This window comes from Malus domestica, chromosome 09 (genome assembly GCF_042453785.1).
Source record: "Malus domestica chromosome 09, GDT2T_hap1".
In the NCBI taxonomy this organism is placed as follows: domain Eukaryota; kingdom Viridiplantae; phylum Streptophyta; class Magnoliopsida; order Rosales; family Rosaceae; genus Malus; species Malus domestica.
Window position 1 is genome coordinate 33,930,229 of NC_091669.1, and position 25,238 is coordinate 33,955,466.

The 25,238-nt window shown below is 36.0% G+C and overlaps 3 protein-coding genes and 1 long non-coding RNA gene across 5 annotated transcripts; 2 read left to right on the forward strand and 2 right to left on the reverse strand.

Annotated features, from left to right (window-relative positions):
• The first annotated feature begins 214 nt into the window (after positions 1 to 214).
• LOC103411772 (homeobox-leucine zipper protein HDG11-like) lies at positions 215 to 6,088 on the forward strand. Of its 2 annotated transcripts, none has more exons than XM_029108645.2 (11): positions 215 to 662; positions 1,937 to 2,057; positions 2,762 to 2,879; positions 2,979 to 3,170; positions 3,310 to 3,759; positions 3,871 to 3,972; positions 4,064 to 4,270; positions 4,618 to 4,798; positions 4,937 to 5,205; positions 5,299 to 5,388; positions 5,571 to 6,088. In XM_029108645.2, exons 2-11 carry the CDS (start codon positions 1,948 to 1,950, stop codon positions 5,940 to 5,942), a joined length of 2,091 nt encoding a protein of 696 aa, XP_028964478.2. In that variant the 5' UTR covers positions 215 to 662; positions 1,937 to 1,947; the 3' UTR covers positions 5,943 to 6,088. The 2 variants fall into 2 exon arrangements, with proteins under 2 accessions (XP_028964478.2, XP_070661246.1); XM_070805145.1 differs by having other exon boundaries at positions 4,618 to 4,783.
• A 3,791-nt stretch (positions 6,089 to 9,879) lies between these two features.
• LOC103429383 (homeobox-leucine zipper protein HDG11-like) lies at positions 9,880 to 13,699 on the forward strand. Its single transcript, XM_008367534.4, has 10 exons — positions 9,880 to 10,088; positions 10,524 to 10,641; positions 10,746 to 10,937; positions 11,043 to 11,492; positions 11,601 to 11,702; positions 11,794 to 12,000; positions 12,294 to 12,462; positions 12,575 to 12,843; positions 12,929 to 13,018; positions 13,215 to 13,699. Exons 1-10 carry the CDS (start codon positions 9,973 to 9,975, stop codon positions 13,566 to 13,568), a joined length of 2,067 nt encoding a protein of 688 aa, XP_008365756.4. The 5' UTR covers positions 9,880 to 9,972; the 3' UTR covers positions 13,569 to 13,699.
• Positions 10,712 to 15,676, reverse strand: LOC139188087 (uncharacterized). The gene is made up of 4 exons (XR_011571258.1): positions 15,579 to 15,676; positions 11,822 to 14,895; positions 11,585 to 11,622; positions 10,712 to 11,467 (listed from the first exon to the last, which is right to left on the reverse strand). It is a non-coding gene; the product is annotated as an uncharacterized lncRNA (long non-coding RNA).
• Positions 15,677 to 21,760: 6,084 nt separating this feature from the next.
• LOC114826784 (blue copper protein-like) lies at positions 21,761 to 23,142 on the reverse strand. The gene is made up of 2 exons (XM_029107540.2): positions 22,941 to 23,142; positions 21,761 to 22,362 (listed from the first exon to the last, which is right to left on the reverse strand). Exons 1-2 carry the CDS (start codon positions 23,140 to 23,142, stop codon positions 21,761 to 21,763), a joined length of 804 nt encoding a protein of 267 aa, XP_028963373.2.
• Between the last annotated feature and the right edge of the window lie 2,096 nt (positions 23,143 to 25,238).

Consider the following 25,238-nt stretch of genomic DNA (forward strand, 5'->3'; position numbering starts at 1 on the left):
ACGGATTTTCGAATAATTGATGATGAAAATGTTATGTTTTTTCGGGAAATTTACGTACGATTTCTCTTTTTTGATGAACTTTGGATTCGAGAATTGTTTGGCAAACCGCTACCATGGTGAAGGAAGAATATGACAATGACTTATATGTGATGGAAGGCCATTATAGTGACTTACCCATGTCATATAAGTTCTAAAAAAAACAGCCGAACAAAATATTCAATATGAAGTGTTCGGCAGATGGGCTCTGAGCACCTACGGAACAGTTGGACAAGTGACAGCCGAAATTTATGAAATTTTCAGTAAGGTCCCGCCGGAATCCAACGAACATTTCGGCCACCTAGAGCCGAACAATCTTCGCGATCACCTTTTCTCTCTCGTCCGAACTCGAAAATCTTCACGCTTCCCAACCCTCCAAACGTTAAATAATGAATCGGGGACGCTAATCAAGTTCTTTTGCAGTGACATTCTTTCACCTCAGCCGATCGCCGAGGATCCGTCGTACAGGACGGGGAGCCTGCCGTCATCCGGAAAAAGGCACCCAATGCCGCGGCCAAGAATGATGAGAAAGCCGTCAGCGCTGCTCGCCGCGCCGGAGCTGAGACTGACACCTTCAAGAAAGGAACTGCCGGGACAAATGAAGCTGCCCCCAGACAACATTTCTAGTGAGTTTGTCTCTAAATTGTACTACGTATATATGAAATTCTTGTCTTTCATATTATAATTGATATTTCTTTCTTGATTGAGCTAAAATATATTTTCTAGAGTTCATTTAATTGTCAAAGAAAAAAAAAAAACAATGGTGACGAATAATTGGTCATTGACAATATCGATGATTTTGAGTGGTGGATTGCCTAGGTGGATACGGCCTTCCTTTAGCCCACTACGTCTCTGGTTCAAACCCTCGCTCCTCCCTTGGCGTAACTTAAAAGTAGTAGTATCAAACAATTTTCAAGACAAACCAATTTGATTAGTTCTAAACACTGGAAACACCGGCTCACAGTTTTAGATGGCGAATCTCGATCACTGAATGATGTCGTCCCCTCATAAAATTTCTATTTTATCAATTGTTATAGACAACCATGTTTCTATCTCTGTCATCGCGCATTGGTAACGTGGCACACTGATACTTATATTTGGAGGCTCCCTAAACGGTTTCAGAATTTATATAACCTTGATTGACGGGTGTTTTTCGGTGACCAAAATTATTTTGCTTATGTAACTAGTAATACATAAGAAAAATTGTGATAGTTTGGGATTAGATTGAGTGAAACTATAAAATTTAATGATATTTATCCTTAAAAACAGAAAAGAGAAAAGAGAATTCGTTTCTTCTTAAAGGGTAAGTTTGATCATGGTCTTGGAGAATCTGATCATGCAGTCAAGACTCTTAGTGGCCTCACCATTTGGCGAGAAAGTTAGGAAAGTAATGTGCCTCCTATGTTTGTTTGAGAATACCTTTTGCACTTTTAGTAATTTGTTTCAGAGAGCACAGAGCCCCCTCGATTCTCGCTGATATCATCTTTTAATTTAGCTGTTACTTGGCCGTAGTTCATTACTCATTAGGTACTTTCATGTGAAACCAAATTAATTTGAAACTTTTCCGTAAACACAAATTATTAAAGAAGAAATCCAAGACCACCCACAACCATACAAACCAAATTAAGATAGATATCTTTGTCTTAATTTGGTTACTTTGGTATTAATTTCATATCCTTATTTGGATTTGAGCAGCATAAGAAATTCATGTATGTTATCTGTATATTGTATGGATGGCATTTGTAATTAATTTTCACACACACACACTATATATATATATATACATATATATATATGTATATGTATATATGGGTGTGTGTGTTTGTGTTTGGCTGTGTATCTCTTCTTTCTCTTTGCTCTCAGAAAGAGAAGCTTTTGATTTGTGTTTTGTGTTTCTTAGTGTGGTAGAGAATGGAGCTTTCGGGAAATGGTGGAGCTTCAAGTGATGAAGCATCGAATTCCCGCAGAGGCAACAAAAAATATCATCGCCATACTAATGAGCAGATACAACGACTCGAAGAGTAAGAATCAACCTCCAATTATTTATCTTATTTTCCTCAACTCTATTATGTTCATGTGCTGAATGTGGATGAAGGACCAATACATGCATGATTGTTCCTTACAAAAAAATCTACATGGAAATTACTTTTTCTTTTACTAGTGAGTATCCAATTAGATCATTTTCCTTGGTTGTTTTTCTTCTATATCTGTATACAAATGAGAATTTTCATCAGTTCCTCACCGAGGATTTGATTTCTGTGGGATGCGGTTTAGTATGTGTATCAAGTTTGTTGAATTGGATTGCTGTGCTCATATCATCTGATCTGTTTCTCCAACCAAAAAATAAGAAATACTTATGTCGATATCATCTTTTTCGTGAATTAAATTCTCACTTCGAAATCTGTTAATGAAAGACTTCTCTTTTCCAAACGGCCATAAATTGGGTATAGATCCCAGATCAATGCTTGTTTGAAAGGTTCTTTTGAAAGTTATGACTTAGACTTGCTTTTTATTTTTTTATTTTTCATACACAGACTAATCTTCAAGTAATTCTGTCTTTCTTTTACGGTTAACAGTTCTATCATCAATTGAATTTCAATGCATTTGATCGTAGATATTAAACCTTGGTCTCTATTTTTCTCCAATTTGAGGTTGTGTTTTTTCTTTCCACTTCTTAATCTGTCGCACTTGATCTTGAATGATAACGGGGTTCTTTTGGATGTAGATTTTTCAAGCACTGTGCCCACCCGGATGACAGCCAACGTCAACAGCTGGGCAGGGAATTGGGCCTTGAACCAAAACAAATCAAGTTCTGGTTTCAGAACAAAAGAACACAGACCAAGGTTTTCCATATTTCTCAATAACTTACTTGGATGCTTAGCAATTTGTCCTTTTGTTCGTGTATTTTATATTGCATCTATAACTTACTTGGTATTTTTTAGGCTCAAAGTGAGAGAGCAGACAACACTATTCTTCGTCAAGATAATGAAAGGATTCAATGTGAAAACTATGCGATGAGAGAGGCCTTAAAGAATGTCAGTTGCCCAACCTGTGGTGGTCCACCGTTTGGAGAAGAAGAGCGGCAGATCAATCTGCAGAGCCTTCAGCTGGAGAATGCCTATTTGAAAGAAGAGGCAAGTATTTGGAATATAAATAAAATCTCATCCGTAAATTCAATCACTCTCATAAAGATCTCTATTGTTAATTATTGTTCATTGTATTTATATGTGGATTCACTTTGATGATGTCTTCTTAAGGATATTTTTTGTGCAGCATGATAAGGTAGCCAGCCTTCTTTCCAAATATATTGGGAAACCACTATCACAAATTGAATCGCTTGCGTCTGTAGTTGGATCCACACTGGATTTATCACCAGGATGTTCGATCAACCAAGGGATTATTGGAAGTCCACCCCTTGATCTCAATCTTACCAGTCCTACATTTTCTTACCAATTACAAGAAATCCCTGAAATGGAAAAGACACTCATGGCAGACATTGCTGCCAGTGCCTTGGAAGAACTGGTCAAACTTTTTCAGATCGATGAGCCCTTATGGGTGAAATCCACAGCTTATGGACGATATTTCCTCAACCGTGGCAACTATGATAAGATATTTCCTAGAACCAATCAATTCAAAACCTCTAGTGCGCGTATCGAATCTTCAAAAGATTCAGGAGTAGTGACCATTAGTGCAGCAACCTTGGTTGACATGTTCTTAGATTCTGTTAGTTCTTTAACTCATTCTTTTCATTATTTTCCCAATATAAACTGAGAAAGTAATATTACACTGCTGGAATGATCAACTAAGGTGAAGAGAAACGGTTTATTTTTGCAGAATAAATGGGAAGAACTCTTTCCCACAATCGTTACAAAAGCCAAGACAATTGAAGTGCTTGAAAGTGGAATGATAGGAAATCGGAGTGGTTGCCTACTGCTGGTACATATTAAAGCCATTGCTTTGTTGAGTTAGTTAATTATTTTCCTATAGGTTGTCACCATCAGTTATACGTCAAATTGCTTTAATGCAGATGTATGAACAAATGCACATTCTCTCACCTTTGGTGCTGCCACGGGATTTCTACTTTCTTCGTTATTGTCAGCAGATTGAGCTAGGCACATGGGTCATTGTTGATGTTTCCCACAAATTCCCCAAAGAGAGTTCTTCAAATCAATCACGATCTTGGCGGCTTCCTTCGGGTTGTTTGATCAAAGATATGACTAATGGATGCTCCAAGGTGAGTAGCTTCATCACTTTAGCATAAGCATTTATAATAAGATCTGCATGCTTACTGTTACTGAGAATACGCTTGTCAAGCCAATGGGAAAAAGGCAGGAGAATACCTCACGTTTCCAGTTTTCTTAGTTTAATACATTTTCTACAATCTTGCTCTTCTCATGCAGTAACATTTATAATTTCTCGTCAATTATCAATGTTGTTCTGGCTGTGTCAACATCACAATTAATTATTACTCGCAATCACTATCTTCGTGACAGTACATGCTCCATCGATACACTCTTATACAATATTCCAAATTTTATTTTTCATTTATTGTTTCATATTTATTGACTGCAATAATCATAGGTAACTTGGATTGAGCATGTGGAGGTTGATGACAAGACACAAACTCATCGGCTCTACAGAGATCTTATTTGTAGCAGTGTTGCATATGGAGCAGAGAGATGGATCATTACTCTTAAGAGGATGTGTGAGAGATTCGATTGCTTGATGGATGAAGTTGAATCTACTTGTGAGTTTGGAGGAGGCAAGTCTTCCTTAATCCCCTGTTAGAAAATAATACATTGATATTTGCCAAAATGGAAAAGAAACTCTCGTTCCCTTTTCTGTTCGGATCATTTTGTAATGCTTTTGGATTATGATGAGCCTATTGTCCATTGTTTAGTGGTAACTTCGCCTGAAGGCAAGAGGAGTGTAATGAAGCTCTCTCAGAGAATGGTGAAGAACTTTTGTGGAATGCTGAGCATGGCAGGTAAACTTGACTTCCCTCAGTTGTCCGAGGTGAACAACAGTGGGGTTCGAGTCTCTGTTCGTAAGAGTGCAGAATCAGGACAGCCCCATGGCATGATCGTCAGTGTTGCTACTTCTCTTTGGCTTCCTCTACCCTCCGAAACTGTCTTTAACTTCTTCAGAGATGAGAAAAATAGAGTTCAGGTTTCTCACTAACAAGAAGATCCTCCTCATATTGTTTATATCTTCATTTCCAAGTAATTAGAGTTTGATACCTTAATTTGATTTCTCGCCCAGTGGGATGTTCTGTCTAATGGAAATCCAGTGCATGAGATTGCAAACATTTCAACTGGAACGCATCCAGGAAACTGTATATCTGTCATTCGGGTAGTTTCATTTCCTTCTTCCATTTTTTCTTTCAGAATTATTTTATCCCGGAAATACAGGGAAACTAAAGTTGAACTCATGCTACTTTAAATGCTGGAACGATGAGGAAAAGCTTTTCAGCCTATGTTTTTGGCTTTATAAACAGTTCAGTTTGAATTATCTCAATGGTTTCTGTGGAGCAGCCTTTCATCCCCACCGAGAATAACATGCTGATGCTTCAAGAGAGTTACACAGACCCTTTGGGATCCTTGTTCGTATATGCTCCAGTCGATGTACCAGCTCTTAACGTAGCAGTAAGCGGCGAGGACTCTTCCAACATACCTATCCTCCCATCGGGGTTTGTGATATCAGGCGATGGCCGTGCTGAAGTAACTGGGGATTCAGGCCATTCCCCGGCAGGTGGTTCACTTCTCGCAGTGGCTTTCCAGATATTGGTTTCCAGCCCGTCAACTTCAAAGCAGATGAACATGGAGTCAGTGGCAACTGTCAACACTCTCATCAGTTCCACCGTTCAAAAAATCAAAGTTGCTCTCAACTGCTCGAGCTTGGATTAAACTGTTTGCGGTGGAATTGTAATTCTTATGCTAAGAATAAAACTAGCCGTTGGAGAAGGTTGTGAAATTTATTTCTGAAACTGTTTTGAGACTCTGTTTGAATTTCGTTTTGAATAATTGGCTATATACAAGCTGCTATTGCTCAAGCTTGCAAGTTGTTCCGTAGAGTAGGGACGAAAGTCGGCCTTAATGATTTAACGGTGCCGAGTGGAAGGGCCGTCGCTTAACGGATAAAAGTTACTCTAGAGAGTGGTCATCTGATGCATATGGACCATAGGATATATAATCTTAACTACTAGAGCTACAAGCGCGTAACAATTGGATAGAGACAAGCTTGTTAACTTAGTACCTTTTGTATCAATTTTTTTTTATAAACATTTTAGGTAAATGAAGAATCAAGTTTGACCGTAAAGGTTTAACATCTTCTCTTGTAAGAAACAAAAAATAATTTTTCTTATGTAGCTAGAACTTGGTGACACGCCCCGATTCCGTTGTCCCCAAATATCAGGATAGACACGTGATGGCCGACACTTGATGGCGACGAAATCATTTTTAAAACATGCATATGAATAAAATGTGTAATTAGAAAGACAAACCATTGTAGAATCATGTTAAGAGCATACAATTACTTGAGAATAATGAGAACGAATTATAATAAAAGTTACGAGCGAAGGAATGAGTCATACATTTAGGAGACTCGGAGATCTCTACGCGGAAGTATCCTGATGTTGGGATATTGTGCCCCGAACCTAAATCCTGAAGGGGGCGCAAAAACAAAAAGGTGAGTGAACCATAATTTATAATAATATACTAATAATAAGAAAATCATTTTCTTTATGAACATACTAACCCCTTGTTTTGAAATATATATATATATATATATATATATATATATATATATATATATAATACTACATATAAGTTTTATGAAAACCCTAGCATGCCATGTAAAACATTCGTAAATCATGTATGTAAAACAGTGCTCAGAAATAGTAATACTTGCCTGAACGCAAATCCGTGAATCTCGTAACTCAAATCAATAGTATACTTAGCTAGGGGTATCATAGTGGCTCGAAGGCATAACCATCACCAAAGGTGAAGTTGTACGACATTGGGTTACGCCAGTGAAGAAAATCGTGGTCTATCACTCGAAGGTGAAGCTGTACAACTCTGGGTTACGCCAGAGAAGAGACACCATCCTCGCTAGATCAAGCGGCTCTCGGGCAATGGAATACCTGTGAGTGGACCCCTTCTTAACTTACATGTTTTTATAAAATATTAGCCTAGCATGCATATCATATTTCATGATTTGAGCATGTTTTACAATATGTTTTATGGAGAATTTATGATTTCTTTACATTGCTTTTACGGAATATTTATGATTTATCGAATATTACGTTTTACAAATAGTTATGAATTATTGGATTTGCTTATATGAATTTCTATGGATTTTGAATATGACTTATTTTACGGATTTACGAATATGAGATTCCATGGATTTACGGATATGACTTATTATGGATTTATGAGACGAGGTTTTGAGCTCAGATGATTTGGCATGAATTTTCGAGATATGTTTTCGGTGCTTATCTAGTGGGTTATCATACAACACATCCACACAACACGGGTATGTAGACGTCTATGGCCATAGGACACAGTTGAGGATGTTTATGTATATATCTCTTATCTAGCGTAACCTAGAGTCATACAACTTCACCTTCAGGTGATGGACCATGATTTCTTCATTGGCGTAACCTAGTGTTATACAGCTTCATCTTCGGGTGATGGACAAGTATTGCCTTCAGGCGATTATGATGATACCCCTAGCTTCACTAGCATGGGGCTAGTGTCGGTGTGTGATGTTATATATCTATTCTCTAGCGTAATCCAGAGTCGTACAGCTTCACATTCGGGTGATGGACCATGATTTCTTCACTGGCGTAACCCAGTATCGTACAGCTTCACCTTCGGGTGATGGACAAGTACTGCCTTCAGACGACTATGATACCCCTAGTTGAGTACATCACTGATGTAAATTACGGATGTTTTACGGATTTGCCTTTGGGCGACGATACTACCATTTTTGAAAATTGGTTTATACACACATGTTTTATGAACATTTTTCATGGCATGCTAGGATTTTCATAAAACCTACTATGTAGTATTATATATGTGTTTTAAAAACAGGGGGTTAGTATGTTCCGAAAGAAATTAGTTTTCATATATTAATAGTAGTAATATAAACTATGGTCCACTCATCTTTTGTTTTTGTGCCCCCTTAGGACATAGTGACGAGGAGTACGACCCGAGCATCGAGGTATTTCCCTACCAGTGATCCTGTGTCTTTCCACTTGCTTATGGCTTCCTTTCATTAATAATTGTAACTTGATGCCTTACCTTTCTTTAGGACATCTGTTTAGTGGTACGCTCTGGACATATTGCATCTTTTTACTTTGGATTTGTAATCGTTGGATTCTCTGTTTCGTTCATGTGTGATTTGCATCATTATCATTGTCACTTAGCATTTGCATAATCCGTATCATTTTTGTTTATTATTCGATGTTTGGATTATAGGTTCTCTTATATTCTTGCTTGTTCTCTATCCTTCTTGTTGGTTCACATATTTAGGGCTTTCGTCACTCTCGAGTGTCAGCCCGCATGTGCCATCCAGGTGTCATTTGGATATCTGGATTGGGGGGTGTCACTTGGAGTTATTTTAAATTTTTTTTTGTTTATTATTATTAAGGGAGTGAGAGGACTGGAAACTATTACAATAATTTAAGGGAGTAGGAGTTTCGAACCGGAACATATGGGTGAAAACTTAACATCCTATATACTAGAATATTTTACCACATGCAGAACTTGGAGTTATTAATTGGTAAATATTGAGATAATTTGGCTAAGTAAAACTTTCAAATGTAGTGATGTTTATCCATGCAAAAATAAATTGCATGTAGTCCGATATCTAAGTGGATAAGATGTTATGGTTCTACCTATGCGTCTCGACTTCAAAACTCCCCCACTCTTAAATTCATGTAACAATTTTCGTATCCTCTCGTTTCCTGAAAAATGTATAGATTAAAAAAAAATCCATTCAAAAATGAAAATGAAAAGAAAAGAAGAATTCATTTCTTTGTGAAAAAAGTTTTGTTCATAATTAATGCTGTCTCAGAGGAATTCGAGCATGCATAAAAGTCAATTGGCTGGGTAGTAAGGAAAGTAATGTGAAAAACAAAATACATTTGGCATTTTGTTTGCTCCTTGGATTCTCGCTGACCTCATCATTTTCCGTTTTAGTTGTTCGTAGTTAATTACGAATTAAGTACTCTAATGTGAAACCAAAATAAATAAAAAAAATTTCACACAAATTAATAAAGAAATTTAGGACCACTCAGAACCATAAAATGCAAATTAGCATATATATCTCTTTCTTGATTGGGTTTATTTGGTATTAATTTGGGGTCCTTATCTGACCTTAACATAAATTCATATACACCACTTAGTACTACGATTTAGTAGTTTTCCTCTTTTCTTATAAGTGAGAGGTCTTAGGTTCAATTCTCGTCAAAGACGAATTTGAACCACATTATAACTAGCCCATTATTAGGCTAAACCTATCCTCTGCCCCTTTGTGTAGATATATCGTTTGTTAAAAAAAAAAAAAATATCCATATACATTTTTATTTAATTTGTATATTGTGAGGTCAAATCTTTTGCACTCATTTTGTGTGTGCCTTCTCTATGGTCTCTATCATTGGTTGACATATGTCCATAAACTTAACTTTCCTTATATTTGTTGTCATAAACTTAACACATGTCAATCAATAATAAATATCATAAAGATGTCACACACAAAAAAGGTACAGAAGATTTGAACTCGTATATCGTTTGGATGGATTATATGAATTAATTGTCATACTATATGTGTGCGCGCGCTTGTGTCTGTGTTCGTGTATCTCTTTTGTGGTCTCAGAAAGAAAAAAAAAACATTTATTTTGTGTGGCTTTGTGGTTGCTTAGTGTGGAAGAGAATGGAGCTGCCCAGAAATCATCCAACTTCCGGTGATGGACATGAAGCATCGAGTTCCCGCAGGGAGAACAAGAAGTTTCAACGCCATACTTTTGAGCAGATACAACGACTAGAAGAGTAAGAATTAACTTCTAATTAATTTTATTTATATTTTTCTCAACTTTATTATGTTCATGTTCTAAAATTTTAAAGACCAAAACATGCATGATTAATTTTATTTATATTTTTCTCAACTTCCGGTGATTGTTAAAAAAATGTGAACGGATATATATTTTTTCTTTTCTTTCTCCATTGAGTATGAAATTAGATGATCTTCCTATATAAAAAAAAATCTACTATATTTGCATATATACGGGATGCTTTTTTGAATTCATATGGGATGTTGTTTAAATTCTAATCTCTATATGAAATTCGTTGAATTTGATTTATGAGGTCTTATCACCTGATATGATCTGATTCACCACAAAGTAAAAGAAATAACTGCATGTGTGTGTGTGTGTGTATATATTTTTCCACTTTATCTTCGATGATAACGAGGTTCTTTGGGTGTAGATTTTTCAGGAATTGCACCCACCCCGATGACGACCAACGTGAACAACTCCGTAGGGAGTTGGGGCTTGACGCAAATCAAATCACGTTTTGGTTTCAAAACAAAAGAACACAGAACAAGGTTCTCCATTCGAACAAACTTTAGAATTTATTTATTTATTTTTCATCTCTCTTACTTTACACTGAATCTGTTAAGTTGAAATTTCTTTGCATGGTACTCTTCAGATACAAAATGAAAGAGCAGAAAACATTGCTCTTCATCAACTGAATGAAAGTATTCGTCGTGAAAACTGTTTAATGAGAGAAACCTTAAAGAATGTCGTTTGCCCAACTTGTGGTGGTGCATCGATTCCAGAAGAAGAGCGACAACTCAATCTACAAAGACTTCGACAGGAGAATGCCTATTTGAAACAAGAGGTAAATATTTGGAACATAAACTGTTTCTATCTATACATTTTATCATACCTTTGATTTTTTATTCACAACAATGATGTCCGATTGGCATATATATTTTTTGGGCAGCATGATAAAGTAGCCAACCTTCTTTCCAAGTATAAAGGGAAACCACTATCACATATTAAATCGTTGGCGCTAGTAGTTGGATCGTCGCAAAATTTATCACCAGGATGTTCCTTGAACCATGTGATCGTCAGAAGTCCACCTCTTAGGCTCAATCTCACCAATACCGCAATAGCTTACCAATTAAACGAAAATGTTCAGATGGAAAAGGCACTCATGAAAGACATTGCAGCCAGTGCCATGGAAGAACTGATCAAGCTTTTCCAAATCGACAAGCCTGTGTGGATGAAATCCCCAACTGATGGCAGATATCTCCTCAACCGGGACAACTATGATAAGATGTTCCCAAAAGCCAATCATTTCAGAAACTCTTGTGCTCGTGTCGAGTCTTCGAAGGATTCAGGAGTAGTGCACATTAGTGCAGCATACTTGGTTGACATGTTTTTAGATTTCGTTAGTTCTATAACTCGTACTTTTCATTATTTCCTATATACTGACATACAAAATTTAAAATGCTGCAAAGATTAAAGAAGTTTAAGAAAAACCTGCTTCGTTTTGCAGAATAAATGGGAAGACCTCTTTCCTACAATCATAACAAAAGCAAGGACAATTGAAGTTCTCGAAAGTGGAATGATAGGAAATCGGAGTGGTTGCTTGCAGTTGGTACATAAAAAGCAATTGTTTGGTTAAGTATACTAATTATTTACCTATATCTTTTCACAATTATTCATACATTTCAAATTTTTTAATGCAGATGTATGAAGAAATGCACATTCTCTCACCTTTGGTACTGCCGCGGGATTTCTACTTTCTTCGCCATTGTCAGCAAATTGAGCTAGGAACTTGGTTCATTGCTGATGTCTCCTATAACTTCACAAAAGGAAGTTTTACGAGACAGCCTCGATCTTGGAGGCTACCTTCTGGATGCATGATAGAAGACATGCATAACGGATACTCCAAGGTTTGCTTCATCTAATCTTCATCCATATAAATAGGTCTATATGATAAATTAGAGCAGAGATATGCTTGTAATCTAATGGGGAAAAGCCAGGAGAATACCTGGAGCTATATATACTTTAGCATCAATTATCAATGGTTACTTACTTAGAATACATATCAACATCACAAGTAGATAGTACTCGATTATTATTTTCATGGCATTCCATGCTTCATCAAAAAGCATTCATGTACAATATTTCTGGTTTGTTTTTAGTTGGTAGGATCGTTTTTAAGTATTGAGTTGGAAAATTATAGATTACTTGGATTGAGCATATGGCGGTTGACGACAAGACACAAACTCATTGGCTCTATAGAGATCTAATTTGTAGAAGTGTTGCATATGGAGCTGAGAGATGGATTGTTACTCTTCAAAAGATGTGTGAGAGATTCCATTGTCTAATGAACGGTTGTGTGTTTGGAGGAGGTAAGTTTTCATCAATCACCTCCTATGTTTTCCAAAACTAGAAAGTAATAATACAAAGATGGCAAGAGGAGCCTAATTTTGAGTTTTGATGAACATGTTTTCCATTTTTTAGTGGTTACTTTGCCTGAAGGCAAGAAAAGCTTAATGAAGCTTTCCCAGAGGATGGTGAAGAACTTTTGTGGAATGTTGAGCATGGCGGGAAATCTTGACCTCCCCCAATTATCAGAAGTTGACAATACTGGGATTCAAGTCTCTGTTCATACAAGCACAGAAATAGGACAACCGCATGGCACGATCATCAGTGTTGCTACTTCTCTCTGGCTTCCTTTGTCGACGCAAATGATCTTTAACTTCTTCAAAGATGAGAAAACAAGAGTTCAGGTTTATATATATCTTGATTTATCAGTAATATTAAAGGTTGAAATATGACCTTACAAGTAGTAATGCCCTATTTGATTTTTCTCAGTGGGATGTTCTCTCTAATGGAAATCCAGTGCATAAGATTGCCTACATTTCAACAGGAACTCATCCTGAAAATCGTATATCCATCATTCGGGTAATTTTCTTTCCTTCTTCAACTTTTACTTGCACAAATTTTTTTTGACAAGAAAAGTCCAGAAACAAGAGTTGAACTATTGCTAGTTTGAAGTTTGAGGAAAACATCAGTCTTATGGTGTTCATATTAACTAAGTTAAGTTTAATGCCTCATAAACAGTTTAGGTTAATTGTTTGAAATGGTTTGTATTGAGCAGCCTTTCACCCCGACGGAGGACAACATGTTGATTCTTCAAGAGTGCTACATAGACCCTCTTGGATCCTTTGTCATATATGCTCCGGTTGACATGCAAATTCTCAATGTAGCAGTAAGTGGTGAAGACTCTTCTAACATGTCCATACTCCCATCGGGGTTTATGATATCCAGCGATGGTCGTCCTGAGATGGGGGGTGCATGTGGTTCACTTCTTACGGTGGCTTTCCACATATTGGTTTCCAGCCCCACAACTTCAAAGCAGATGAACACGGAGTTAGTGGCAACTGTCAATACTCTTATCAGTTCCAACGTTGAAAAAATAAAAGTGGCCCTCAACTGTTCTGGCTTGGATTAACATATGCCAAGAACAAAACTAGTGTCATAAGACTAAGAAATTTATTTCTGTGACTGTTTTAAGACTCGTTTTGAAAGTTCATTTGGATCATCCGGTATTTTTGTGGGGAAATATTTGTTATTCATCCAAAATTTGTTCATTTTGTTTATATTTTCTTAAGGTTGCTATTTTATTTATTTATTTTGCTAATGTAAACTAGGAAGTTTTTCATTGTTAACATTGTGTTTCAACTCAGGCTGGTTGGGCGTGTTGGATGGTCAACCCAACTCTAACCCAACTTTCACAATTCAAGTTTGGGTTAGGTTCAGATTCATGCGGTTTTAGTCGGACTGAGTTTTAATTAGGTTCGGGTTTATTAGAGTTTATGGTTTAGGGTTGGTGCACTGCACATTAGCATACACTTTGACAAGGCCTTGTTGGAACTATAAACTCATGTAAGACACAATACTAAAGGCTGGTTTGGTATTGCTGTGCTTTGAAAAAAAGCTGTTGTGAAAATAAGCGGCTGTACTGTGAGAATAAGCAGTTGTGAAATAAATCAGCAGAGTGTTTGGTAAACTTTTTTGTAAAAGTACTTTTTGAAGAAAAAAAAAGCAATCTGATAGTGGGTTTTTTCATTAAAGGAGCACTGTAGCTCCGTGTGCTTTGAAAAAAAGCCAGTTTTCCAAAGCTGCAAATAGCTGCTTCAGCTTTTTCGTTTGATTTCAGCTTATTCTCACAACAGCTTCCAATATAAGCCATTTTTTTTAGTTTACCAAACACCTAAAACCCTCACAGCTTTTTTTCATGGGTGCTTTTTTTTTAAGCACCTCACTCCCAAACCATCCCTAAGACAAAACAATAATGGTCACGAGATGAATGAAACTATGTAAGCTGTGTATAAATTTGAGGGTAGGATAATTCCTTTAACAACTTGAGCTACAAACCCATATAATCGCTAATTATGGTTTTTTGAGGGATCAATCATCAACGTTACGGCCTCGCTAGAATTCTCAGAGAAAAGTATATCCAAAGTGCATAAAACAAAGCAATTTACGCAAACAAATAGGAAATCGCAATCAATAGGACTTTTCCCATTTGCTTGACAAGCATATACTCAGCACTACTTAACGTGTAGATCTAGTTATATGGTTGAAGAGACGAACTTACCTTCGAATATCCGTCATGCATGTGTTCAATCATACATACAGATGGAAGCCTCCAAGGTCGGGATTGCTATGCAAACTCTCTTTTACGAAGTTATATGAAACATCCGTGATCACCGATCTTGAAGTAACACTTTGAGTTATCAACCCTAGTAAACATAGATCATGCTTACATAATTAAGCTGAAACATAAGTAAAAGTATGATTAGGATCATAGTTACACTTATTCTACATTTATCCTTAAAAAATCTCATGAAGGACATAACTAATATCCGGAATCCTAATTCATAACAGTGAGTGGGACCCCATTTAAAATTTGTATACAAATAGTATAACCGATTATCAATTGAAAGATCAACACTTGCACAACCAATTCATAAGAGAAATGCAACCAATTTATAAGAGATGCCCAATAGAGTTCCACTTTTGTGTGAAAATCCAATTGTTCTAAATCTCCATTAAAAAAACTCGTTTTCATTGCCTTAGTAAAAGATTTAATCTTAATTTTGACCCAAAAAAGAAAAAGAATTTAATCTCTATTTCTTTAGAAATTTTCCAATTGAAATAGATAAAAATAGATGCAAAACAAAAAATAATCATATATTTACCCATTCAAACCACCAATTAATATTCTTTCATTTTTCAACGCGGCATATAAACAAATACCAAATCAAATCATGAGAAAAAAAAACATAATAGATATGATTTAATCAAATTCATAACAACGCTAAATCAACATCGTAGAAATCATGAAAGTTTTAACCATAACTCTGAGACCACATATAAAGCGGAAATTCGAGATCTCGAGTTTTTTAATTTCCCCAACAATACAAGTGGAAATCAATTGAATATAAAACAGACATACCTTGATCCATGATCAAAATAAAAATTAAAAAAAAAAAAAAAAACTCAATGGAGATGAAGATTTGAGGAGAAATATTTTTGCTCTTCAGCGGCGGTCATAGATATGTTTTCCTCTCTTTACTTTCAAAGTCCAATATTTATAGGCAAAGGAATGACCAATTCCTAATCTTGATGTTGATGTTATATTTGGGCCTCCCAATGGGCCTCACTTAGTCTATAGATGCATTTAAAGTGAGAGGCTTGTCTTCGGCCTATAAAAATGCAACTTCCACATTTAGGATCACTCTCCAATTCAACCCTAATTTTTCTTCACTATCAACTGTACTCTCTCAAAGATAGTCATGCCTCTTGTACAATAAAATCAATCCGTTATATAATGGAACCGAAACTATACCAATGTGAAATCTAACTTTGAATGACCACGCTACATCATTGTGTTTTTGTGTGTTTATGTGATTTACAATCTCATTTGTGTTGGCCCAACATTTAGCATCAAGACACAATATTACCAAAGAAAAATACCTTCTTCCTTTTGACCAATAGAATTCTCCAAATAATACTAATTAAACCTTTTGAATCCTTAACTACTTTATTTTACATCTGATTATTTTTAAAGTACAACATAAGTAGTTTTTTTTTTTTTTTTTAAAGTGCAACAATCTCAAACTAGCCTTGAGGTTGCTATATACCAAGAGTACATTAGAATTAGTCTTGCAAACGTTTTCTACCAGGTAGCTCATATACCAAGAGTTCTGAATTTTGATTAATGCACTAATTTACACCTTATAAGGAGGAAAATAACAAACAAAAACAAAAAGGTTAACCTTAGTTTACTATTCCGAAGTTTTTTTTCGACCCAGTATGGTACCTAAAGTCATAATTTTGGGACACTTTCATACATCTGTTAAGTTTTCCGTCAGAATCTCCATTAACTGATGACATGGCGCCCACGTGGACAATGACTGGGCGCCACGCGTCAATATGGGGCCCATGTTAGACCTGGCATTCGTGTCATGTTTTCCATGTTCGTGTCGTTTTCGTGTCATACCCGATATCTTAACGGGTCGTGTCGTGTAACACCTGTTAAAATAAACGGGTAAAATGATCCGATAATATTAACAGGTAATATGACCCGACCCGTTACCCGTAAGAAAAATATATTTTAAACCAATAAATAATCAAATAAAAAACATAATACTAAATAAGTATATACATACCATATTGTCACATCCAAAACATAAAAACGCAATTTTCTTTTAAGTATATTTTCACTTACCTAAAATCTTTAATAGTTTTTTAATTAATATAGAAGTGTAAAAAAATATAGAAAATATATATAAACACTCGTAATGACAAACTTTACAACTTTCATGAAGAGCTTAACTTCAAAATTCACCACTATAATCATATAAATCATAGATCAAAATTTAACCGTTGATTGTTGTTTACATTTACGCTTCATTGTTCTCATCAAATTTTGTTTTTTCAAATTTTATTTTTTGAAAACTTGATCTATTAGAGGATGCAGGAAGATGAACGGTTTGGATCATTGATCTTATATTCATAGTTTTACGGTTAGTGAAAATATTGCTTGATGTTTATAAAGTTTTTACAAACTATATGACATCAACTCATATTTCAGTAAACCGTAAATATTGAAACGTGATATCAAAGATCTAAACCGTTCATCTTCTTACATGCGCCAGATGATCATGTTTTCAAAAAACAAAATTTTAAAAATGAAATTCAGTAAGAAGAATAAAGCGTAAATGGCAATCGACGGTTAAATATAAATTTAAGGTTTATGAATTATAGTATTGGATTTCGAAGCTGACCCCTTCATGAAAGTTGTAAAGTTTGTCACTATGAGTGATTGTATATTTTTTTTACATTTTTTACACTTCTACAATAATTATTATTAATTTTATTAATTTTTCCCTCAAATAAAAAACATTATTCATGAAGGTTTGGAGGATTTTAAAAATCTAAACAATAATGTAAGTGTAACCATTATCTACTCGTAGAGGAATAATGATGAATCACGAGTGTTTATATATTCTTTCACATTTTTCATACTTGTATGTATGTTTTCTTAGTTCTTGCCTATACAAATACTATATTAGTTTATTTTAATTTTGGACAACAACATGTTAAGTAAAATTTATCCTAGTAATGAAAATACGGAACTCTCATAAAAAAAATAAATAATGACTAATTTTTTTTTAAAACTTATATAGAATAATAATACAAAACTATATATATTTAATATAAAATATATTGTATATATTAATATGGCTATTGTATTTTATAATAAATCTTGTAGTAATTAAACTTTAAAATTATCAAAATAAATTTTTTTTAACGGGTCGAAACGGGTTACCCACGTGTTACCCGCGTGTATACCCGTTATTAACAGGTTCTAACGGGTCACCCGATAATGACCCGATAAGTTATCGTGTTGACCCGAAACCTGTTATTTTCGTGTCGTGTCATCGTGTTGTGTCAGAAACTGTCAAGTCTAGCCCATGTGGATGTTAAAAAATTAAAAAAAATTAAAAAATTTGGACCCACCCGTCTCCTACCTCGCCCCTCCACCCCATCCATCTATTCTCTCATCTGCAACCCACACCCACCCTGCAGGAAGATGAACGGTTTGGATCATTGGTCTTATATTCAAAGTTTTACGGTTAGTGAAAATATTGCTTGATGTTTATAAAGTTTCTACAAACTATATGACATCGACTCATATTTCAGTTAACCGTAAATATCAAAACATGATATCGAAGATCTGAACCGTTCATCTACTTACATCCGCCAGATGATCATGTTTTCAAAAAAGAAAATTTAAAAAATGAAATTCAGTAAGAAGAATAAAGTGTAAATGGCAATCGACGGTTAAATATAAATTTAAGGTTTATGAATTATAGTGTTGGATTTCGAAGCTAACCCCTTCATGAAAGTTGTAAAGTTTGTCACTATGAGTAATTGTATATTTTTTTTTACATTTTTTACACTTCTACAATAATTATTATTAATTTTATTAATTTTGCCCCCAAATAAAAAAAATTATTCATGAAGGTTTGGAGGATTTTAAAAATCTAAACGATAATGTAAGTGTAACCATTATCTACTCGTGGAGGAATAATGATGAATCACGAGTGTTTATATATTCTTTCACATTTTTCATACTTGTATGTATGTTTTCTTAGTTCTTGCCTATACAAATACTATATTAGTTTATTTTAATTTTGGATAACAACATGTTAAGTAAAATTTATTCTAGTAATGAAAATACGGAACTCTCATAATAAAAATAAATAATGACTAATTTTTTTTAAACTTATATAGAATAATAATACAAAACTATATATTTAATATAGAATATATTGTATATATTAATATGGCTATTGTATTTTATAATAAATCTTTTAGTAATTAAACTTTTAAATTATCAAAATAATTTTTTTCTTAACGGGTCGAAACGGGTTACCCACGTGTTACCCGCGTGTATACTCGTTAAGAACCCGTTATTAACAGGTTCTTAATGGGTCACCCGATAATAACCCGATAAATTATCGTGTTGACCCGAAATCCATTATTTTCGTGTCGTGTTAGAAACTGCCGAGTCTAGCCCATGTGTATGTTAAAAAATTAAAAATTTAAAAAAAATTTGGACCCACCCGTCTCCTACCCTCACCCCTCTACCCCTATCCCTCCATTCTCTCATCTGCAACCCACACCCACCCTCCCGCACACCCAGCCCAAAAAAATCCCACCCAAAAGAATCCAAATTCAACAAGAAACCCTTCCAATTTTTGAAATTTATCAAAAATCCTAGTTGACTAAAATCCCTGAATTGGATAAATTCGCACCCTCACCAATTCTTGAGCATTTCTAGCCCCCACCGTCACCCCACTAGACTCCGGCAACGACACAGGCACGTGGTGGCTCCCCAGATTTGGTGCTTCGGTTCTTTTCTCTCATCCGGTGGCTTGCGAACTAGAGTTGCTCCGAATCAGATTTTGGATTCGCGTTCCTTAGATTTTGGGGATTAGGGTTTTTGCAAATGGTGGAGGTGAAAATGGTGGAGGAGATAGAAGGGAGGGGAGGTGAAGAGGGTGGAGGTGGGTTGGGTATGGAGGGTTAAGTAGGTGCATAGGAGAGCAGGGAGGGAGTTGGGGTAAGGTGAGGTAGGAAAGGTGGGTATGCGAGGAGGGTGGGTGCGGGTTGCAGATGAGAAAATGGAGGGGATGGTTGGGGAGGGGGTGAGGAGATGGGTGGGTCCAAAATTTTTATTTTTTTAATTTAAATTTTTTAATTTATAATTATTTAATATCCATGTTATGTGGTGCGCCACATCATTAGTTAATAGAGGTTCTTACGAAAAACTTAACAGATATATGAAAGTGTCCCAGAATTATGACTTTAGGTACCAGATTGAGACAAAAAAAACTTCATGTACCAAATGTTGAAAAAGAAGAAACTTCATGGTAGTAAACTTAGTTTAACCCAAAAAAATATTACATATGCATGTTAGTCACAACTTATTCGAAGGTTAATGACTTATATGCCCTTGTGATATGTGGGACCATGATTTTCAGGGTTGGAATATGGTAAATTGAAATACGCATACTTCAGAAGTCTAATCATAGACTCAATAGCTCCGATCGGATTGAGATGCTCAAACGGACCACATCTTGTTGTACTCCAGAAAATTAGGTGAAGTTTGCTAACTTCGCTAAGATTGACCATTTTTGTTTCGCAAGACACAGAAGTTTGATCCGACTTGTATCCTTAGAGATTCCTACAATCTATGGATTGATGTGCGCTACAAGTAATCACACTCTTAGGAGAACACAATGTCTAATCCCATATATCCTCTTAAATTCTCTTGATTCGGATTCTATAACCTAAAAGGTCTATCCCCCAACTAGTATAAATACTCTCATTTAGGGCATGTCCTTGGTAATGCTTCCGTAATGCATGCATTATTCCCTAACCTACTACTTGAGTCTCAATATTGCTTACTAACTTGATTGTTGGAGAGCTTTCGACCTGTACCATACTAATACCTCGGGTTGACTGCAATTGTTTGTTTTTTTACAGGTAGCTAGACTCGCACACCTTTCTACGTCTGCAGTGGTGCGCATATTTTGTTCCAACACGATGGTTGGATTAGGTATTTTGTCATTTTAACCAGCATGATGACAAAAAATGATATTGTTTTGTCACTTAGTACTATAGTTGAGTGATAGTTCTCCTCACTTATAATTGAAAGATCTTTGGTTAAATTCTAGTAAATGATGAGGTTGATACCAATTTATTCCCCACCTTTTAATGTAAATGTATTATTGTATGAAACAAATATAGCATTTCAATTAAAATGTATTTTTATTCAGTATTTAAACTAAAATCTCCCTTTGCATATTTGGTATTTTGATTCGGACAAGTCCAAGAGGCCCCTCGATTTCTCGCAGACTTCATTTTCAGTTTTAGGTTTTACTTGGTGTAGTTCATTCCTAATCATGTACTTTTGGGTGAAATCAAAATAGGGAAATGCTAAGGAGACTATTTCAGGGACTCTTCAAGGACTTTCCGTCAACTCATGTTTTTGCACAATTCTCGTACCAACTTTATAAAACATTGTACCAAAAACAAGAGATGACGGAGAGTCCATGGAGAGTCTCACTTTAAGTGTAGTGATATTCACACACCTCTTTTTCACCTTTTACACACTTTTGTTAATTTTTGTTCATTGGTCTTTTTCAATTCATTTGATCCGAAATCTGAAAATTGAGAGGAGTGTGTGAGAGGTATAAATGGATATGTGGATGGTACCATCCTAAATTAAAAAGAAAAATTCATTAACACATTAATGAGAAAGAAGTTCAAGGCCGATCCTAGTAACGTTGACTTGTAACTAAGCAGGACCAAGCCTAGTAGCCTAGAAAAAGCTCATGCTCAAATTGAGTCTTCGTGCAGGGCAAAGGAAAAAGAATGTTATACTTTGCTAAGGTTTAGCACTCATAAATGAAGCCTCTAATTGTGTAAGTATTTCAAAATACAACTACCACCAAAATTCTAATAGTCAATAATCATTAGCCAAATTGTAGTAAAGGGCAATTTAGGAACAAACAAAGACAATTATTGTAATTAGTTGACTCTTTAAAGTCAAAAGACTAATCAAATTTCAATCTTAACCCCGACTTTTATGAGAATTGGATCTTTTCCAAGGATGTTAATCAAGTTTTCTACAAGAAATTGAAGAAGAAGAAATGAAAAACCAATGGCAGAATCCAATGGCAGAATCCGAGGGCTGTCAGAAGTTAAGTGTGCATCATCAGTAGTAGTATTGCCTGTAGCATGATCAGGAGGTACATCATCTGTAGAATTAATTGAGTAATTGGAAGCAGATTGCGATGGCGATGGGGAAGGCTGCACATGATCATTTCCCACTGCTTGATCATCTGGACCGTGTCTGCTGCTGTTGTTGTTGGAAATAGGACTAGTAGCATTTGGCGGAGGACTAGTGATCAAGGGGCTGCTGGGTGAGGTTGCATTAACATTGGTACTCATCTGCAGTGCAGGGAGGACAAGCACATGGAGCTTGAGTCCCATGGCACAATGGCCCAGCCTCCCACATATGAAGTACCTGTTTCCTGCTTCCCTCAATGGAATCACCGTCTCCCCATCGTTGTGCATCTCCAGTGGGTCTACTGTGTGACACAAATCATAGTCCGTCTTCGTCACTTCCAGTACATCGTGCACCGGAGTGTACCTGAATACTGCCCACATCACCACCATCACCGTCACATGATCAAACATTAATTATTTCAAATATGTAGATTAGTTCACAACTTAATTAATTCCAATATCCATCCAGACACCCAACTGACCAAACAAATTCACGAACAGCCCTCTAATCCATTAGTCAACCTCTCAGTATTAGCTAATAACAGATTTGCTTGTATGCTAAGCTTCATTGTTTTAGTCGCAGCACCGCGTTTTCTTATTTTGATTAAATTGGTCTTAATCCACCTTACCCCTATCAATCATACATGCTATATGCCCTGTCTCAACTGATCCGTTCAGGCTTAAAAGAGAGCCTAAAATTAAAGAAAGTTATAGAGAAAAAGAAAAGAAAAACCTAATTAGTTGTTCATCTCTAGTTAATTAAGTAATATGATTGCACTGATCAACCTAAGCCTAGCAGTCCTATTCATGGATTTCAACTAAACTGTTACCAAATGCATAATACAAGATTGGGTTAATCAAATCAATTAAGAAAGACGGAGAAATCAATCACCAATTATGGATGAATTGAAGCTAATTAATTAACAAAAAGGATAATCAAATGCCATACCGAGAGAGTCGCCCACACGGAAAGCGGTGCGAGTAGCCCATGCTCGGAGGTTGGAGGAGAGATCCCAACCGGAGGCTCCGCCAACAGAGTGGTTGGTGTTGGTTGCAGCAGCGGTCGCCATAGTACTAGCAGAGACGCCGCAGCGGAATAACATTGATGAGAACATCACCGCCACCACAATGATCTCCTTCATTCCCTGCATTTTGCGATCTTGAAAAACGAGCATGCATGCATGCATTTTCTAATTAGTTAATCGATCAAAGATTTGATACATCACAATTTTCCACAATTCAAGAAAAGGACGGCGAGAAAATTTCTGCCATTTTCTCGGGAAAATGCACAAACACTAGGTAAACACACGATCATGAAAGGAAAGAAACACGAAATTAGCAAGAACAAACAGCGATCCAAGGTCAATGCAAGTCAAAAGGAAGTACGTAGCAGATTAATTATCTACAAACATGTGTGTGTATATATATTTATATATGATTAAAATTAATACTTACTTGCAGTTCTTGATTTCTTGAGTTCGTAAGAAGAAGATCGAAACGAAGACGATAGATCGAGGAGGAAGACGAGAAATCTGTGTAATGAATAAGAGGAGAAAGTAGTGAAATAATGGAGAAGCGAATTGAAACGACGAATTGGTGGAATGGAATGGATCGGAGAAGTTAGCTAAGCGCAGTTCGAGTAGTGTATATAGTCGGTTCTTCCGCAGCTGCAGCCACCTTTTGGTTATAGAGAGAGAAGGTAGTTAGAGAGAGAGAGAGAGAGCGTGGCACAGTATTTCTCGTTAGAATTCTGTTTAAGAAATCCGCCGATGAGCAGATATGGTGCGTGCGCAACAAGACCAAAGCATTTACCAATCATCACCTAAACCTTCTACTTTAATCATTAAATTTTAATTTTTGTATTTTAAAAATCTAACGGTTAAAATATTCGAAGTATAGAGTACCATAGAAAGTGCCACTATTATAAATTTTAGTTTCCATGAAAGAGAATATTTAACAATTAAATGTGTTTTAATAGACCCCAAACAACTACTTGAGCAAACTATGTTTTTTTTGTGAAAGCGAGCGTGCCACACGACCGAGCGTAGTCGGGCAAGTAGAATAGATGTGGTGATGGCAGTATCGAATGCACTGTAGACTTCTACACCTGAGTGACTACGATTGAGGAAGGAACACCTCTCGGGCTCTAGAACCTGAAGACAAGGTTACTTAATTCACTACGAAGTTCATAATCTTCTACATCAAGTTCGACAACTTCAACTATATTCCTAAGAATATAACTGTGTCGAATCAGTATCATGTTGTATGGGCAAAAATACTTAAAGAAAATTAGTGTCTTTATGGTGAACATGGTTAGGCCATCTGAATGTCGAACTATGAAGTGCACCTGGAATTAACCAATCATAGAACACCTCACCTATTTGGGAAGCTAATGAAGTGACCTCTTTAGGCGAAAAAATTGAAAACTCTTCGCCCATGAGATTTGGATAGATAACCAACTAGATGTAGCGTTAATCCAAACTGAAGATGCTCCTAAATTGCTTGATTCTATGGCTCCATGTGTTGTTAATCCAAATTGAAGATATCATCGATTGCCAACACAATGTTGTTTATCCAAACTGAAGGTGTGCTGACGAGAGGGTTAGGATAATTAGTATTTTTCTCAAGGTTGTGAGAATGGTTTCACATAGAGCACGAGTTTTTGCATAAAGCGTTTTGAGTTGTTTCTTGAGCTGAAATGGGTCCCTCATGTTGCAGAACCCTTATATTATAAAAATAGGTTTCGTGATAACCGAGTCTGCCAAGGTAGAGTTCTGATAGGACTATGCCTACACGGCATTCACCTAGATATCCTCTCTTTATCCCTTTAATAGCTTCTTTAATCAAAACCCAATTTTTATCTAGTCTCGAATTTTTTTTACTTAAACTAAGATTCTGAACTTAGCCCCTTTGTGCACTTAATTCATTTTTATCTGATCAAACATAGGTCTTGATCCTTAGAATAATGCAAATCTTATCAAAACATATCCTAATTCTTACCAATCTTAATTCAACTAGGACTGGACCGAGCCACGATTGGACCTGATAACTTAACAATCCTACTTCCATTAGGACTTGATCTAATAAATGCTCTTCTGAGCTAGAAGCCCACTAGTCTAAGGAATCACTATTGGGCTGAGAATCTTGACATTTCAACTCAGGTTATTGTAACAACCCGTCCCAAATAATTTTACAAATTTCAGAACAGAAGGGCATTTTGGTAAATTCATTGGGATGGATTAGAAAT

Bases quoted from the DNA above. Each gene is read 5' to 3' on its own strand.
- LOC103411772 (XM_029108645.2), top strand. From the start codon at position 1,948: ATGGAGCTTTCGGGAAATGGTGGAGCTTCAAGTGATGAAGCATCGAAT. The intron at 3,973-4,063 runs GTACATATTAAA...GCTTTAATGCAG, and splicing joins GGAGTGGTTGCCTACTGCTG to ATGTATGAACAAATGCACAT. The intron at 4,271-4,617 runs GTGAGTAGCTTC...CAATAATCATAG, and splicing joins TGACTAATGGATGCTCCAAG to GTAACTTGGATTGAGCATGT.
- LOC114826784 (XM_029107540.2), bottom strand. From the start codon at position 23,142: ATGCAGGGAATGAAGGAGATCATTGTGGTGGCGGTGATGTTCTCATCA. The intron at 22,363-22,940 runs GTATGGCATTTG...TGATGTGGGCAG, and splicing joins CCGTGTGGGCGACTCTCTCG to TATTCAGGTACACTCCGGTG.
- LOC103429383 (XM_008367534.4), top strand. From the start codon at position 9,973: ATGGAGCTGCCCAGAAATCATCCAACTTCCGGTGATGGACATGAAGCA. The intron at 10,642-10,745 runs GTTCTCCATTCG...GGTACTCTTCAG, and splicing joins ACAAAAGAACACAGAACAAG to ATACAAAATGAAAGAGCAGA. The intron at 12,844-12,928 runs GTTTATATATAT...GATTTTTCTCAG, and splicing joins ATGAGAAAACAAGAGTTCAG to TGGGATGTTCTCTCTAATGG.